General features: G+C 39.4%; 1 protein-coding gene across 2 annotated transcripts in view; it reads right to left on the reverse strand.

Annotated features, from left to right (window-relative positions):
- Window positions 1-18,976, reverse strand: part of SLC44A5 (solute carrier family 44 member 5) — a 60,259-nt gene that overhangs the window by 13,247 nt on the left and 28,036 nt on the right. For both annotated transcript variants that reach the window (XM_057385410.1, XM_057385409.1), the window contains exons 4-14: window positions 17,445-17,529; window positions 15,938-16,022; window positions 13,398-13,526; window positions 12,584-12,644; window positions 10,905-11,028; window positions 10,021-10,104; window positions 8,094-8,206; window positions 7,528-7,659; window positions 4,657-4,756; window positions 1,912-2,004; window positions 889-976 (exon numbers count right to left, since the gene is read on the reverse strand). In XM_057385410.1, coding sequence (XP_057241393.1) covers window positions 889-976; window positions 1,912-2,004; window positions 4,657-4,756; window positions 7,528-7,659; window positions 8,094-8,206; window positions 10,021-10,104; window positions 10,905-11,028; window positions 12,584-12,644; window positions 13,398-13,526; window positions 15,938-16,022; window positions 17,445-17,529 — 1,094 coding nt within the window. The remainder of the gene's footprint in view (window positions 1-888; window positions 977-1,911; window positions 2,005-4,656; window positions 4,757-7,527; window positions 7,660-8,093; window positions 8,207-10,020; window positions 10,105-10,904; window positions 11,029-12,583; window positions 12,645-13,397; window positions 13,527-15,937; window positions 16,023-17,444; window positions 17,530-18,976) is intronic.

The following is an 18,976-nucleotide window of genomic DNA, read 5'->3' on the forward strand; positions in this document are numbered from 1 at the left end:
CAGCTCCCTCAGCCTTTCCTCATCAGCCTTTCCTCGGAGATGCTCCGGTCTTCCCTTGTCATCTCTAAAGCCTCTCCTGGACCTGTGCCAGGATCTCCATGTCCCTCTTGTCCTGAGAAGCTCAGACCTGGACAGAGCACTCCATTTATGCCTCACAGGACTGCGCAGAGGGGCAGCATCTCCTCCCTGACCTGCTGGAAAYGCTCCCTGAAGCASCTCTTGGWCCGCAGGACAAACTGCTGGCTCAGGAACAGCTCACTGTCCACCAGAATCCCAGGTCTTTCTCTGCAGAGCTGCCCTCCATCCAGTCACCTGCAGCCTGTGCTGGTGCATGGGGTTATTTTTCTCCTGGTGCCTAATATTTGATAACTTTTTCTAGTTTTTAAAGAATCCTGAAATTCAAACCCACAGTCAAGTAAAAACATTTGACTGAAGGCAAAATTTTAAAAAAAGAAAAAAAGACAATTTTTTTTTGCTTCATAAAGGTAATTACTGTGCCAGAAAAAGCGAAGCTTTTGTTTCAAATCTTGGCTAGTTGTTGTGCAAGTTTGAGGCACGGCTTTCAAAGTCTACCACTGCCAYTGGAAGACCAAAAATCAGATTCCTCACAAATTCAATAACCCTTCTGCAATAAAATTGTATTTCTGTCTCTTCCTTTCTCACCCTGTTAATTAGAACAGTTACTATTTACAGGACAGCTTAGCAGAAAAACTAATTTATGTCTGTAAAACAAAGAAGTGCTACCTGAACATTAGATAATATTTTCAGATTTAACATGGGGATTCATTACTTAAAATATGCACATTTTCTATTAGCACTGCATTTAACAGTGATTAAGAAATGCAATTACTATAGCTCTCACTGTAGGTAAATATTTGTTACACTTACCTCTGGGTCACAAGTCAGGTTTGCATACTTGCACAGCGTTTGATTAGCCATTACTTTATACACAGGTTCTCCTGAAGTGGCCAGAAAACTGAATGAAATATTTTAAGGAGGAATCACGGAACTGTGGATTTTCAGCAATTTAGGATTCTGCAGTGGGCAATCACTAGCTCCAAAGAACTTGTGCAGATAACTGAKAAAAACTGTTCTTGCACTGCAGAGATGTATCTGAAGGGTTGACAGAGAAGACCAAGTACTCCCATTACTTAGAGAACTAAGGCAGACTCAGACCCGGAGCTGTAATAAACCCTGACCAGGACAGGGGGCACAACCTTGAAAACTGTCCCCACCTCTCCACCACATTTATCTTTGACAAGGCACACCATGCAGTAGTTCTTTAACAGTTTGTATTTTGGCAGAAGTAGACGCAGAGTGCAAGGATGAATTAACGGTGTCCTGAACAGCAACAACTGACCCTCTTTGCATATGAAGTACAACTAGTTTTCAAATAGCAGTTTTCCCCTTTCTTAATCCTTACCACACCTTTGTTGTTCAGGAACAGTGGTTGCTGAYAGGCAATTCAGACAAAATACTTTGTATATTCTCTCACTCCTTTCTCATATTTTTTTGAGCAAAACACATACAGAGCCCACTCCACCTCCATTTAACTAAGACACCATTAACACGAGGCCTATAGACCCCACAGCACACTAAAGACAATATTCATTCTTTGCTGAGGGCCCTTTTCACCCACTAGAGTCCACCTTATGCAGTATACAGGGCCTTGTATGATCCCCCTGCCTTGGCCTAAATTTTAGTCCAGTTCTTTTTAATTTAATTAAATGCACTATCCAATTTGTACATCAGATGCAGATGTGCAGTGAGGAAGACTGCATCAGAAGCGTAAGTGCTAAGTGACCGAATAGCCCTCTCAGTACTGGTTTAATTAAAATGAAATAGCAGAAAACTATCTAGTCTTGCAGACCAGAAGACTTGTTCCAGATAGGTACATAGACAGAAGGATACACAGCTGTCACAGCCCAATAGGAAATACAAATTGCAATGAGTAAGAAGGTGACGATTGGGTAGAACAGTGTAGACATTATATAGCCAATTGCCCTATAAAAGAAACAAAACATATCAATAAGCTACAACAATTCCAGAAATAAGCTTTGTATCAGTCATTTCCTAGCAATGGTACTTTGAGATCCTTGTTGACAGTCATAGCATAATCTAATGCTGGGATCTCAGAATACTGCAGATATTTTTTTCTTATGTCTTCAAACCTTGACTTTGTCATTTCTACTCCACTGTTCTCAACGGTACTACAGTGAACTTAATCAGTTAGACCACTAACAGATTTCCATGACATCTCCTTGCTGACTCGTGCTCCCTTCATGTCTTYAATCCACTCTGCTCATCCTGTGCTCTTCCTTCACTCCTACAGATCTGAAATKACATTGTTCTATCTTGACCACTCTGTTCCCAGCAACTCCCCTGCCTTAAGTGCTAGCAATTTCGGGGCAGAGACAGTCCACTTGTCTTTGCAACGCCAGTACAGACTCACACCTTCCTGCAACTATGTGACTCTCCTTGCTTGTGCCATAGATAAGCAGTGCTCACCTTGGACTTCTGGCAGGCAAAATGAACAATTGTCTTTTGCTGCTGWCAGCTTAGAGAGCTTTTTTTAATACCAAGGCATATGTAGACCAATATTCTACTGCTAATTTTTGTGGCTAGAATGTGACCAGTGAGCAGGAACTTGAGCATGCCAGTTCCTAGCCTGCCAGGGGCTCTTGTAGAGGAGAAGTTGATACCACCCGTCTTGGCAAACTTGCTGCTGCTATCCCAGAAGTGAACTCCAGCCAGGTATGTCACTGCAGGCAAATTCAGAGAGCATGTGCTTTGTCCACTGAAGCTTACAGGTTGGTGCTCTTTACATGCCTGTAAGCTACCTCTTCCTATTACYCTACATTTTCTTTCCTGTGACCCTGTAAGCTTATAACAAGCCTTTTTGTCTAGTACTATTTTCTACAATATTTCTCCTATGACTTATGGCACTTCTGATACTATTTGTTTCATAGAATGCAATTTACATAATGTAAAAGGAGAAAAATTTACTCAGTTTCTAAAGGTAAAGTAGTAAATGCTGGGGGGAATGCAAGGAAACTGTTATGTGCAATCAAGAGAATATGAGCAAAACATCAACTGTTGTCTGAGTATAGAGACGAAAAAGTCCATTACGGGTCACACAGGAGGACGCAGCCTTACACTGTCTGAGAAATAATCACAACAAACTCTGTTCAGCAGTTAGTTTTAGTTACCATTAACACCATGGCCTATTATTCTTACAAACTGATTAATAACTTATTTCTAACTGTGGATTTCAAGTGAATTATTGGCATTATAACTGTAATCTTTTTGAAAATGTAGCTAAAAGGTATTGAAAAATATAATTTAATTTCCAGTCTTTAGCACCTTACTTTTCATCTTCCTAAATACAGGGCACGGTCTTAGAGTACATTAATTACATACAGTGTTTCATCTCATGCATTATGCATGAGAGTAAAATGTTCACCTTCAAGTGACCTTTCGGTGCTGCTGGAAAGCTACAGAATGYTATTGCTACTCAGCAAGACGTTTATGAACTTCCTAAAATCCTTTCATGCGTCAAGGTTATGAACAAAGATTTTGAAGAGTGTTCAAAGTGTTCCTGGATTTCAATGAACAGGAATTAAAGAGTATAATTTAGTGCTGCCTAAATTAATTGCTAATTAATTGCTATGCTCTAATTGCACAGTAGCATAAGACAGGAAACAGATACCTGGCTAAATTCAAAACTTCAGTATTTCTTAATCCCTTGACAAAAATCCTAGATCCTGATTCCCAGGAACCACAATGTCAGTAGAGACGGCAGAAAACCACAAGCAAGGGCACACAGATGAACTCAGAACTAACTCTATGTGCTCTAAGAACATAGCCCTGCTTCCAGAGGGCTGTATGAGACTGTAGCATATTTGCAARGAAATCCAAGGGCCTGATGTTTTAAGTCAGTAATTTTAAAGTCCATTTCTCCTTTGTAATATACCCATTAAAAAAAGAGTACTAAGTGTTCGCACGGTGTAAAACAGGAACCACTGTGAACAAAGCCCATGCAAATTTCAGGGATCACACAAGGAAGAGGTTCTTTAGGCCTTCAACTCCCATATTCTGCTCTGCTTTCTTATTTACTCAGCACTAAAAAGAAATATCTTGGCCTGCACCCCCTTACAATGTCTGGTCACAGAAGTCTCCTTTTTCCTCTGCAGATTTATGCCTGTCGACACAGAAGTTTGACTGAAGCCAGCAGATTCTCCTAGTCTTTTCTAAAAAGAAGCCATAGACAAAACAACACCAATCCTCTATCACTATTATATGACTCCAGAGACAACGCAATGACAGAGAAAAGCGGGCAGTTATAGGCTCCTATTAACAGTGTACCACAGCTTTTCTGCTGAGACACCCTTCTGCACCGAGGACATGTCGTGTATGTATTCTCAAAGCAAGAAGTGCAGAGATAAGAAATACCTTACTTTAAAAAAGAAAGTTCTATTAAGAGGGAACTGGCATTCCTTTTATTACCTGTTTGATTCAACAAATGCAATGTTGTATTTTAACCCCCAACTTTCTGCCCTTGGTAGAGCAAGATGGAGCTCAAAAGAGTGCACTCTAGAAATCACTTAAAAAAATTTAACATTAAATTCAACATATATTAAAATCAGACTAACATACCTACTGCCTTCCTTTAACAGAGCAATAGCAATCCGGATCCGATTTCTTAGGAAGATCAGCATCAGTATGATTATGACCTCAACACCACAAAGTATTACCACTGTAAACAAACAAAGAAGTTAGATTTATCAAGAACCAAAACAACAGGCTGCCTCTGTCACTTTTTTCCTTGTAATTTAAACTATTGTTAATGAACTCTGTAAAATTGCCAGCTTTCTCCAACCGCACCTGCCAAACTTCAGTCCCATTTCGTAGATTTTTAAGGCCCATTGTAAAAACACTCTATATGCAGAGAGTTAGTTAGCATGTGTAGGACCCTGATATTAGTGGTTATATTTTTAACAGAAAAACAGAATGTCTAATTCTCAGGCAAAGATAAAAATTTACTTCAGTATGACTGCAGTCTCAGCCTTAGATACAGTTTACCTTTTACAAATTCTACGTCTCATAAAGAAGCATTTTGATCATACAAACATTTGTTCATACTGTACTGTTGCTCACRTGTAGTATTTAGATATAATGATAAAAAGATAGGGGATGAAGAGTAAAATTCTTCATGGAGAGTGCATTTTTCTGATCTATATAATTTTAAAATTTAGATGTACTAAAATCAATAGGTTTGTTTGAGTATTAACCTAACCTCCTTTTACMTCATTTGAGTTTACAAAAACAAAAAAGAGACTAAGATAGGACAGTTCTGAACAAATTCCCTTCACCTTCCAGTTGCACTGCTGGAATCATGCTCTGATGTTAGAGAGCTGAGAGCTCTTAGTTATAAGCAGTATTTGAATAATAACCCTGATATCAGTAGAGTCTGCTTTTGTCTGATTTCTACTTTTGTTGGTTCAAAATCTACTTCTGGAGCAGAAAGTAAGAAAACTATGAACTTCATCTAGAGAAGACTGAGTATTTAATGACTGAGGCACACGTCCTCTGACTCTGAGACATATCCATTTGTTTTTGGTGCTTCAGATTGTTAGACAAAATTTAAACCAGCCCAGTAGGGGCGGGCGGTTGGATGCAGCAGAACTTGTCTCCTCCAGTGGAAACCAACTTCTGTGGAGGGAGAGGAAGACAGAAGGGACAGTACCCTTTAGTACCCCAAAACTTACATGAAGGCTTGCAAAGGAACATGACACTTGGCTTTAGGTCACACAGCTTAGACATAGTCTCAGAATATTACAGCCAACAGTCACAGATAATGTTAAATTGCAATCGCAAGTAGTACCCCTGGCAACAGAACCGCAGGAGACAAGTGACTGCTGTGGTGCTCAGTCATAGACCTTGTTCAGAACTAAGTTTTTGTTACACACATTTCTATGTAATTTCCACATGAAGGAATATATAAACAGGTTTCTTTAAAGTTGGTCTAATTCCAATTTGGCTCTTTTAGGTTAATGTACTTGTCTCAAACATCGTGAAAAAGGCAAGCAATGTCAGTACATGAGYTCTAGACTAGGACTCTGACTATGTTTTCTTCAAGGATATGGAACTATTTACTTTGCTGGGTGATTTTGGAAAAGCAATTTAATTCCTGAGTACTTCAATTTACTCATGTGAAAGTGACACTAAACTCTAGATAAACTATACACTGGCTGCTAAGAATCATGCAGAGGAAGAGCTTTAAGAGTTACAAGAAAAAAAAAATCCATATAATAAAGTCCTAATATTCTCTAGGGAGAGCACACTAAAAAGCTCTGCCTCAACAATATACAGARGATGCCTCATAAACTCAATTATCCAACACAGAGGTCAATGAAGATACAAAGAAGAGAAAGGAGATTTAAGCAGTAAACTACTGTCCTATTAATGTAGCTACCAACAGGGAGAGGCAGTGTTTTTGGTTATGTCCCACTCATCATCAGTTAAAGGGTCTCTGTGTCTTCTTATAGAGCAGTTAACAGGAGTGCAAGTAATACTTGACAGGTATTTCTTCTCTCTTCTGTCCCTCCTTTCTTAGGGAGGACCGTGTATGCTGCAGGCTGTCTTGTTMCAGTAAATTTTCTTTAAAATACACTGCCCTTGTAAGAGAAGGCAATAGAGAATTTCTGAAAATAAACATGATGAAATTTGCTATGGTTCATTCCATAGTCTTAGATCAGACTCCAAGAAAATTCAGTGACATGAGTGTAAACTGATGGGAGACCTCATTATGGCGTGGAGGGGCAGGTATCAATCTCTTCACTCTCCTGACCAGTGACAGGATGCAAGGGGCAATGGTTGGAGCTGGTTTAGGAGGGGTTTAGATGGGAGGTCAGGAAAAGGTTTTTCCCCCAGAGTCGGGCATTAAACAGGCTTCCAGGGCAGTGGTCACGGCCCCCAGGCTGCCAGAGCTCAAGGAGCATTTGGACAATACTTTCATGCACAAGACAGGATTGCTGGAGTGTCCTGAGCAGGCCAGGACTTGGACTTGATGATCCTGATGTGCCCCTTCCAACTCAGCGTATTTTATGTTTCTAAATACAAAGAGGTGTAGTTATTAATGCAATTTACTAATCTCATTTCTGGGGCTCTCAAAGAGGGGAAAAAATAATCTGAGAGAGAAAAGTACCCCTTCTTACGTAACCTCACCATGGTGAACTTAATTATCACCTTCTGCCTTCCCCATGATGGAGACTGAACACACAAGAAGTAAAAGGCTAGTTACAAAAGATTTTTTCACTCTTATCACTAGTGTGATTGCATTGTCTCCCCTTACAAATATACTAATCTCCTTGAAAAAGCGTATTTTCACACAATACAAAGAAAACTAATTGCTTCTCTGAGCAATGTGTGTAAAGGAGGAGATTTAACAAGGCAAAAAGCGTATCAAGACACTGACTGATTTTCCTGAATATTCATTAACAGATACCGAATTTAAAGGGCACTTACTAAATGCTAACCATGTTTGCCTCAGTTGCAGGTACACTTTGAAGTCTGTCTGGAATCCAATATCATACACAGTGAGGTCAGATCCAGGTATTCCTTTCAGATGATCGTACTCCCAGTAACAATGCCAGATGCCTTTTAAAAAACAATCAATATAATAGGAGTGTGTCTGAAGAGTGCAATGACAAATTTAAAAAAAATCTTACAAGCCAAATATTTTGCTTTTGTATAARCCTGTCAGGTAAGCAAAACCAAAAAGGCATCACTATGATACCARTCAATTATCGTACTACATATATGGGAAAGAGGTAGCAGTACAAGTGATTACAGACTAAGCATACTGTGCACAGATAATGCAGGTCACTATATCTGCTGCTAAGTGCCAGCACAGCTGAATTTTTACTACATTTTGCTGCCATTTATGTCCCTCTCACTTAACTGTGCCTAAAACTAGGCATTAATTAACCCAACTGTACTATTTAATTGATGCAACTACTGATATTCCTTGCCCAAACTTAAGAGGTAAGAAAAAATAATTTTTTATCCAGAGGCTAGAAGATTACACCTACCATAACCTATAATTCCAATCACACCAAAGATGAAAATCCAGAAGAGAACCCCAGCCGTGAACCTCAATAACACAAGGAAGAGCAGACTCAGCATCATTGCAAAGAACAGCGCACTAGAAAGTGAAGAAACAGAAACACAGGGAAAATGAGCATGAGAATCTATTCACTTTCTTGCATTCCTTTTACTCCAAATGAGGGTCACTTCATCTCAYGTAAGAGAATGATTTGCAAAAATGTATTTCAAAATCTTCATTATGAAATACATTCTCATGGCTATTATCTGCTATTACAAACGATCAGCTTATATATGATGATCTCACAGGGCAGAGCCTGTAATGTTTATGTGCACTATGTTCTCAGGCTGGCTGAATGTGATTAATATAATGCCTTTTTGTCACTTACACCAACTGAAAAACTCATTGCCTTTTTCAGGCCATGGTCTAATCTACAGTACAGAAAGTTAAATTGGAGGAATACCTATGAATAGGGAAGTTGCTGGTTTATGTCCTCCACTGAAAATCCCTGCTTGCAAAGAAACAATGTTAGTAAACAACATTCTAGCCTTATCTAAAGCTATCTTTAGCTATACATGAGTCCTAGTAAAATCAAAACTGGGTACACAGTAACAACTGTTTTCAGGAGACTAGTTCCCTTAAACTGAGGTTTGAAAGCAATCGTTTTTTTGGGGTATGCTAAAAAGACTAAAGCAATTCCATACTTAATTTTTAATCCAGCCTCCCTTCATTATCAAGCCTTCACTGTCATCACCCAAACTGTGGCACTTAAATATATTTGTCCAGAAATAATTTAATCTATGGTATCATTTGGTGGAAAGCGTGAAGAAAATTKCATCCAACTACTTTAAATAGCAAAAATTATAGTATTTGAAATGTAGAAACTTGCTTCAGTATTTAGAATTTCTGTTAAAAAAAGTCAGCTCTCTGTCCTATGTGTTCAGTCGAATGTCCTTTGAAAGAATCTGTACCATAAGCCTGATTTCAGTAAGAGATAGTGGGAACCAAGCTTGCTGAACACCTCTGAGTTTCCTGCCACGAAATATTGTGAGCAGAGTATGAGACTAYGAAAAAGCTGTCTTTCCACCAGTGACTAAACACCTTTAAAAGCTGACAACTTCTGTCTCTGAATTGACTAATTCTCCGTATTATTATCTAACATGGATTTGCATTCAGGCTTGACTAATGTACTCTTAACATGTGCATGTTAGAGGTTCTCACCTGCCGACAACTTCTGTTCCTGTTTAAACAGATCAACACCCTGGTCCATCAAAACCAATATTAATGGGCTAAGAATGTACAAATACTTACATACTTGCTTCAGCTAAGTAGCTACTTCTTTTGTTTCTTTTGTACTGCATTTTTATTAATTGGTGGTTAATGAAAATTAATAGCAAGATTAACGTAATGCTGTTCAATAATTTTTGCTCTTGATGTTGTTTTGCCTGCTGCATTCTATTTATGGATTTATACTGGACTTGACTTGCAAATTATAATGGATTTAGTTGCATATTGCTTGCATGAATTTAGAAACTATCTGTTTTACATACATGTACTAGTGACACTTGGTAACTGCAACTGGTTTGAAAGTAACTTGGTTAAGATTTTTCTGTTTTGGAATTACCACACACATGGGTCCTGCAACAGAGTACAGCACTTCCTGATTTTCTGTCTGGCAGGACATCAAAAAGCTATTCCAGATCGAATGACACTCTGTGTATGTATGCTGTACTAACCTCATCTCAAGCACAGAACCGTAACAACCTTATTATGATGCCATGAAAGAAAATTACGGTTATTCCTTGAGTTTTAAAGCAAGATTTGTACCGAACACATACATGATCTACTTTTTAATTCCCTGCACGCTCCAAAATGAGGTTGGAAACATTAAAAGTACCCTAAAAAAATCTTACATTAAAATCCAATACCAAGAAATGGCATAATCTTCAAAAATTTTCATTCCAACTGATCTTGCATCCAGGACATTATTGATGCCACTGAGAAAAAAGAAATCAAAGAATAGGTTGCTTCAGGTAGAAAAGCACAATTTATGTTATAATATGATTTTTCAGCTCCAGTTTTGCCACCAAGCCAACACCAATCGCAGCTACAGCAAAGAAAAAAAACTGCATAAAAATGGCTCTACAAGTCCTGAAAAAAAATTTATTCAAAAAGCTTTATTGTCAGAATTGCWTATTATGTCACAAAACAAGTGTATAATATCTGCAATGTATCAAGGGACAAACAGTTGTGATTCTAGAACTGCTAACAGCACAGAACCAGAAAGCAGGTCAGTGAAGTGAAAGGTTGATTACACGGAACTTTTTCCTCTGCTGCAAAGTGCTTGCCCRTATAATTGTTTTCTAAAGAACAGCCCGGTACATTGCTTTTTACAACAAGCAGGAGCACACTGATGAGGTGAGATGCTCAAAGTACTACACCAGCCCAYGGCAGTGGTAAGGTCATCACACAACAGGACAGCCACGGCCATTACTGGCTGGCCTGAGTCCTGCAGCATGAGGATTACATTTTAAATCTCACGTAACTCTCCTAGCAAAATTTCCACAAATGACTGAGACAATAAGACTAAAACTTTTTGCACTCTTGTGTATACTACAGCGCTGGATTTCCTTAATGGAACTTTGGAAGTGCTCCGGCATAGTGAGACCGTTTACTACCAAGTCTTGCCTGAGTACCCTGTCATTTGCTACAACAGATTCTGATTATTTTTCAATCACTACATTATTGCACAATCTCAGAATCCAACAAACAAACACTGAAGAAGGGTAAAACCTACTTTGCAGCTTCCCTAAGATCAGTTACATTTCTCGTTTTCCCTCTTCCATCTTTGAATGTAGTCTGATTTGCCACGGTCAACACACCATTCTTYGTAGAGAAGTCTGGGAAGCATCTCTTCAGAACTATTCAAAATATCAAAACAAAGCATGAACATTACATTTCATGTCAAGCTCCGCTTTTATCAAATGTGTTTTGTAACATATTTAAATAATTTCAGATTCAGAGTCAGTTGTTTTTCAACTGATTATCTAATATGTTAACTTTGAACAATCTTGGAAGAGCCATTACATTCAAGATTATGATTTTCATGTTTTGGGGCCTTTTGTCTAAGATCAGGCAGGCTGGGATTATAGATTTCAACTGGAGATTCTAGGTCCTACCAAAAAACAACAGTACTATGTGTAGGAGTTTAATAATTTGTAATAAATTTGGAACTTTCTGTCAGTATCTGAGCAGCCTGCAAAAACTGGAGCTTCTCAAATATGCCATTTCATGGCAATAATCAGACCAGCCCCCAGGGACAGATTCAACTTGACTGGTCATGAATAGYACCAGCACCCAAAACGATACGTAACAGCAAGTGTCAGTTTTCTCATATGCCAGATGAGCTCCAGTAACAGCCACTATCACTAGATATTCCTGGAGATGAAACAATGGAGAGAAGAGAGAAACTACTGCTTAGAGAGAGGGAGGAGGAGGTTATAAAAAAGMGAGAAGAGAAGAGATGTTTCCATACTCGTTATGCTGCACTGTTCTTTGCTGCAAAACACCCTTGGTTTCATTCCAAAGAGAGGAGCAGGTGAGTCCTCCTTCACAGCTGTACTTTATATAACCATTCAATGCTTTCCTTATCATTAATAAATACCAACACCAGGGTTCAGTATTCAGTCTGGTGTACCTCCCCAGCAATTATTCTGACTAAATAATTAAGTAACACATGTTGACTTGTCTATTCCTCCCTCTGTAATCTTTGCCCCTTGCTGTACTCTAGAAGAATGTAAGAGCTTCTTTGCAAATTATTTTATGTCTTCTGGGTTGGTACATCAGTTTTCATACAAATTCATWTTATGTTTTAAAAATTTAATCCATATTTTCTCCTTGTAATGACCTGTTCCTGTTTCACATGATCCCTACTTTAAAGTATAGYAAAAACAAACAGCAATTTCTTACTTTCATTCTGGTCAGTACTACATTTGTGCAGCTGAGATGAGCTCTGAGACCAGTGGTTATCTATTCAGAAACACCTGCTGACCACAGCAACATTTCTGCCCCCTTAATTCCTCTGTATGCCCTGTGTAGCCAGCATTGCACTGAAAAGAGAGCTGCATTATAACTGTGCCAAAGTATGATTCGAACTTCTTTATGCCAATGGCATTGCTTGCTCTTGTTTTGGAATTTAAGCTGAAAAGCTTTTGCTATCAGTTGATGATTCAAGAGCAAGAAAGGGTTCAGCTTGACCTGGCCACATGCTGACTGTCCACAGATGACTGTCAGAAAAAATATTAATAAATATTTATACTTTCAAATTGAATTGATTTATACTTTAAATGAATGTCAATGCCAGATAACACATAGCTCCTAATGGTGTTGCCACAAAACACATTTCAGACTGGCGTTGTGCTTTAATATGAATGATCACAATCTGCTAAGATGTGTGTAAGAAGTAGAACCACTCACAAGGCCTGCTTGGAATGATCATCGAAGGACAATCTTCATCACGTAGGACTTGAGTAACAGACTAAAAAGGGGAAAAACAGGAATGCTGAAAACATATCAGTGTAACTAGTGGTTTTTTTTCTCACTCAGTCTGAGGGAATATCCCAAACTGGGCTTTGTAGCCTCTTCCCCAGACTTGACTGGTGGAGCTGCAAGACACATTCATGATCTAAGCGAGAATCCAAACCGTCATTGTGATTCGGGAAAAGACTATTCTACTTTTTTTTTCTAGTCACAAAACAGAAAAGACCTTTGGATCAGCAYTTGAGCCAGAACTGACTGGGCAATGGTTCCGTGCCTACTGTTCACCTTTTCACTTACAGAAAAATAAGAATTTAACCCAATTAATATAGCTGAATTGCAAGCTGTATTAAAGATGGGAGAAGTAATGCAGTACATTTGAGTGCAAAATCAGTTACATGAAGGACAGAATAATTTTCTTAGCTAAATTTCCAAGTAGACATAGATGACTTTGGAGCCTTAAAAATTGGTTTGAGACACTCTGCTCTACTGCTCTGGGGTACCTAAGTAATAAATGATACTGCTTGCCAGCTGCAGAGAGTCTTTTAAGCAAACACCAATCATTTGAAGAGTGGAATTAATGTGTATTCAAGATCTTCACCCCACATTAAACAACTGCCAAATTCACATAAAAGGGACATCTTATATGCTGACATGAGAATAATTCAAATCTTTGATGCAGCTCAGTAAAATCATGCATATTACACACTGCTTGAAGAAAACCATATTTTATCACCTATTGATGCATACACACCTTGCGAGGATTGTTAAAACCAGGTTTGCAGAACTGCCTGAAGTAATTCCACTGATCTGGTTTATATCTGTAGGAAGCCTGAACATCAATGTAGGTTGCAAACCTGTCTGGGCACTTTGAGACACAAAGCTGCAAGAAAAGAAAAAAAGTAAGTAAAGAAACACCCTGGATAGACACGGGTAAGGAAAAGTCGGTGTAATGAAAAAGGAAGAAAAATGCCACTGCCCTCAGTAATGCTCACTGCAGGATTTAGAAAGGGACATAYGTTGTCCTTTTGATTCCCTAAACAAATACTTCTAGAATTCTTTGACAGAAAACTTTCAAAGTGTGCTCTCCTCATACCTGGCATATCAAGCCCCGCTCTCTATCTTCTTCGGTTCTACACATTCTGGTAGATAAGCAGAGCTTTTCAGACTTTTGAAAAGAGTATAATTTATTTATTTTGGACAGCAAGAAAAAAYCTGTCAGGTCCACCTCTACTTCTATCACCAGTGGTGTATCTGAGCAAGGTGGAAGCTACTTTCACAGAATACACACAATTTCCTTCTACTACCTGTATAAGGAGAACTTTCATTAAAGTCTCACTAAAATCAAAAGTCTCAGGTAATGTTGTCCCACCCTTCTACACAACCTCTTCAGTCAAGTACATCTCTACAAATATTTTCAAGTTAAGTTAGGCGTAAATCACTCAAAAGTGACTTTTAACTGCTGACTAAGGATGGATCTCCCCTAGTAACAAAGCAAGGGGCTGCATATGTCAGGAATGAAGTGCACRCGACACAAGGTACAGCCATTATAAGCTGGATTTATGTGTGAAATCAGGTGAGGAYTTGGGTTTAATGAATGCATCCACTGAGAAGTTGTGATTTAGATTTAGGTTATGGGAAAGTGGCTGCCCCAACAAACAAACTCTGAAGATTCTGCTGGTCACTAAAATCACTCAAGTGGATAGACATTCTGACTCCTCAGTATTAAGACTGAGGTGAGGTGGTTTGAATCCCACCTTTACAGCAAGTTTCAGCCTTTTCTAGAAGGAAGTTTGTTTCCAAAGCCATGCTATTCAAACACCCTTTGCAAAGGTCTGCCATTCAAATACCGGAGAGACATCATGCACAAAAACAATCTTTCATGTCAAGGACATATGTAATTCACCTAAAAGAATTTTGGGAAAAGATCTTGTACGAATCCTTAGAACAAGACAGATGCTGCAAGAGGCTCTTTCTAGATGAGTGTTTGAGTCCTATGCACTACCCACTGGCCAAGGAACAAAGAAAGAAAAGTTTTGTCTTTGCTGGGACAACAGGTGACTAAGAAGTACACATTTCACTATATATTGTTTGCCATCCATGAAACAGGCAATGAAATGTGCTGTCTGTGGATCCAATGCACTGTAATGACAGTTTTCAAATCCAGTCTTACTCAAGAAATGAAGCTCTTCTTATGTTAGTTCTTGGGGTTTTTTTCTCAGGCTATTTACATGGATAGGACAGGAATGAAGAACCCTATTCACAATTCAAGAGAGGAATTATCGATCAAACATTTCTTCAGCATTTTCCCAAAAGACCGGAGATTTAACCGTCCGCAGTAACGAACAGCATTCAAAAACATTCTTAGTGTTGGACTTGTTGCATATTCGAAAATGAACAAAATAACTGCTTGGCTCAYGAAACCTCTCCTTCAACAAGTATTTCACCCTACTTAATTCATGGCCGTTGCCAACTTGACCACAGCACCAGTCAAATCCCTCACAATGACCTTGTATTTCTGAACAGACTGAATTGTTGTAGTAAGAGAGCCTACAGACTGCAGGGCAACAGTGTCAGTGCCTGCATGTGGACAGATGGGGCTYCCTGAAGCAAAACGGTGGCTGACAGAGCAAGTTTTCATTTTGACAGCAACTAACCGGTGTTAAGAGGGTTCTTGGCTCTTTCTTGTTGGAGATTTCCACGTTTTATGGTCAGGAAAATGGTCTTGTAAGRAAGATCAGGAGGGTCATTTTAACCCACACAAATGCAGTGACTGTGTTCGTTTCAGCCCTATGAGGAGTCACAGCACAACAAAGGGAGTAAAAATTGTGGCATAAATGATAAAAAGCTTTCAAAATCTTTGCCTTTGAAACTGCCCTAGGCTCTAACCACAACCACACACKCCTGTCACTGGCAATATGCACATTTTCTTGAACATGTCTAGCTTTGAAGACCCTAGGTATCAATCAGTATTTTCTGCATGCACTGAATACAGTTGGATAGATGCCTGTGATTAATTCGTAAGTAACAAATTGTTGCATTCAAGTCAGCAGACYTTTTTTGTCTATTCTTATTCCAAATACAGTCTTATGCATTTATGTTTCATTTTTTCTGACCATCACAGAGAAATGTGACAGCTACAGGGACTGTGCTACAAGTCATCTATAAAACAATCATGTTATATTTTGAGGGACATGAACAACAATTTTTAAATCTGAACAACTGTATGTCTYCTTTTTAAGCACCATGACCAAGATACAGGAAAAAATATTTTATCCCTACATTTTCGCTCACCTGTGTTGTAGGGCACTGTAGGTTTATTAACACCAGGGGGCTGGCACATTTCAGAATGTTGAAGTAAAACAAAATCGTCTTTTTCCTACGGAAATTGACAAGAAAATTAACATCACAAATATAGGTGCTTATACAGTCTATCATTACAAAATTTATAGCATATATTGATATGCTATATTTCTGTTACTGTGAACATCCATATTGCAAATAGAAGACAAAAAAAAATCCCAAGCAGACCCTGAATATTTCACATCAAGACATTCATGAAAACAGAAGCATTTGTTATAAAGAATGCTATTTTTGACAAGTTTCTTTCTGCAGCAAGATTTTAAGCTGAAACAATCCATGCATCTGTAGACCTGCCTTGAAAGGGCAAGGTCTGCAAAATAACCCTGCAAAAATACCATAGTCTCTGTGCCCTAAACATCCTGTGTTTGCACTGCATGCAAACTCACCATCAGCAAATGCTGCACTAGAAAAGATGTCTAATTTTTGTTGATCAGAAGGTGGTACTAAAATCAACCAGAACTTTTTTATGGTTGGAAACCAAAAGCAGTTGCCCAGAAAACAGAACAGTAACAGCATCTACTAATAACACTGACAAGATCCTCTACTGGAACTTGCAGCTGTGGCCTTGTGGCAGCTGTCACTTCAGTCTGGATTTGTTGAAAACTGAGGACTCCACAATATCTTGATTTAAAGCCATGTCTTTTGAAGACAGCAAAATGTGCTGTTAATCTTTGTTATGTTAAGGGCATAAAGGGTGCCTAAAACTTACCTTTTAAAAGAGAGAGGGTGAGGGAAAAAGCAAACCCTTTTTAAAATTGTTTCATAAACCACTTAGATTTTCAGAGAAAACATTGATGCAACATCTTTATTCCTCCAGCAGCTATTTTCACGTATAAGCACTCTGCTGATATCAACTAATTAATTCAACTCTTACAAYTCAAAATTAAAAAAGACTGGAAATCAGAGATATGTAAATAGAGCCATTTTGCCCTATTACCTCCTATTTGCCCAAGGAGGGTGTGGTGACAGCTGCTTATCTCCCAGACTACTYTGTCTTCTTTCTACCAGTAAAGCACCAGAAAAAAACCACGAGCCCTTCATTACTTTTCTGTTTTTCGGCGYATGTTGAGAAAAACTATGAACCGGGCTACATACAATGCGTTAGAACTWCTCTTATCCCCAGGCAGATGAAGAATTACTCAACAGGTTATGAAGTACCCAAACTATGGCAGTTAGAAGCTGCACCAGCTAGTCACTTTCTACGCAACCGGTGACACAATCTTTAAGTTATATTGATACTTTATAAAAAATATTCTCTGAATGACATAAACAACTGCATTACAGTAACAAATTGGATCTAGATTTGCACTGAGCAACTCATATATTTCTGAACTTTATTTGGAATAAATACAGTAAGAGTGTCACTATCTCTAACAGAGAGATTTGAAATTTCACAGTGCATGAGTAATAAAGGTATGTAAATGGATTTAGTACTCACTCATTGAGGGTATCTGTCTGACCACAGAACTGCCCATAGCTGTCAGTTGGATAAACCACTTTCCTGGGGTCCCCGTGCACCCAAGCTGCAAAATATACAATACATCTCAACATTTTAGTCAGGTTTTACATAGTTAATGATTAAAATTAGCTGGCATKAAAATGTATCACTTCTAAAGCACAATTTTATACTTTTGAACACCACGGAAGAGTACTGATTGGTCAATTTCCTAAGGAAAAACTAAAATGCCAGTAAACTGGACTAAAATACAGATAAAGAAAGCAATCCAGTTCACTTTTTGCCTTCAGGGCACACATATCTGGATGGTATCCAAAATATGATGTCACAGACTTATAAAACAATGGTTCCTATAAGGAGAAAGAAGAGGAGGGAGCTACGTAGACAAATCTGAGAGTTCACAGACAATGCCAACGGCATTGATGGGAACCTTCCACTAGACCAGGTTGTTCCAAGCCTCCTCCAGCCTGGCSTTGAACACTTCCAGGGATGCCACAGTTTCTCTGGGCAACCTGTGCCAAGGCCTCACCATCCCCACAGTGAAGAATTTCTCCCTAACAACCGATCTGACTCTGCCCCCTGGCAGTTTAGAAGCCATTTCCCATTGATCTGTCCCTCCATGTCCTTGTGCAAAGTCCCTCTCCAGTGCTCCTGGCGCCCCTTTAGGCACTGGAAGGGGCTCTAAGGTCACCCCGGAGCCTCCCCTTCTCTGTGCTGAGCAACCCCAACCTCTCAGCTGTCTCCATAGCAGAGGTGCTCCAGTCCTCAGAGCATTTCCATGGTCTCCTCAGGAGTCAGTCCAACAGGTCAATGTCCTTCCTATGYTGGGGCCCCCAGAGCTGCTTACAGGACTGCAGATGAGGTCTCACAGGAGCAGAGGGGCAGAATCCCTCCCTTCGACCTGCTGACCACACTTCTTTCGACAAARCCTAGGATACGTTTGGCTTTCTGGGCTGCAAGTGCACCTGGCTGGCTCATGTCCAACTTCTCATCAGCACTGCCAGTTCCTTCTCCTAAGAGCTGCTGTCAACCCAAATTGTTTTTCTCTAGCTTTTGCTGCCTGAAATTTTCCATCACAGTCACATTATGATTGCAAACCTATCAAACCATGTCATTTTTTTTTGAACACACTAAATTTTGAGGCCTTTTTTTAATCAGTAAATATACAGCTTTGAACTTCTCCCTAACTACCTGCAGGAAATCAGCACTTCAGAGAAGGACCGGGGGCCCTGGGCGCAACAAGCTATCCCCGAGCCAGCAGTTTGTCCTGAGGGCCAAGAGGCTAATGGCATCCTGAGGTGCTTCAGGGAGTGTTTCCAGCAGGTCAGGGAGGAGATGCTGCCCCTCTGCGCAGTCCTGTGAGGCATAAATGGAGTGCTCTGTCCAGGTCTGAGCTTCTCAGGACAAGAGGGACATGGAGATCSTGGCACAGGTCCAGGAGAGGCTTTAGAGATGACAAGGGAAGACCGGAGCATCTCCGAGGAAAGGCTGATGAGGAAAGGCTGAGGGAGCTG

This window comes from Malurus melanocephalus, unplaced genomic scaffold, assembly GCF_030028575.1.
Source record: "Malurus melanocephalus ecotype Western Australia unplaced genomic scaffold, MMel_1.1 scaffold_824, whole genome shotgun sequence".
In the NCBI taxonomy this organism is placed as follows: domain Eukaryota; kingdom Metazoa; phylum Chordata; class Aves; order Passeriformes; family Maluridae; genus Malurus; species Malurus melanocephalus.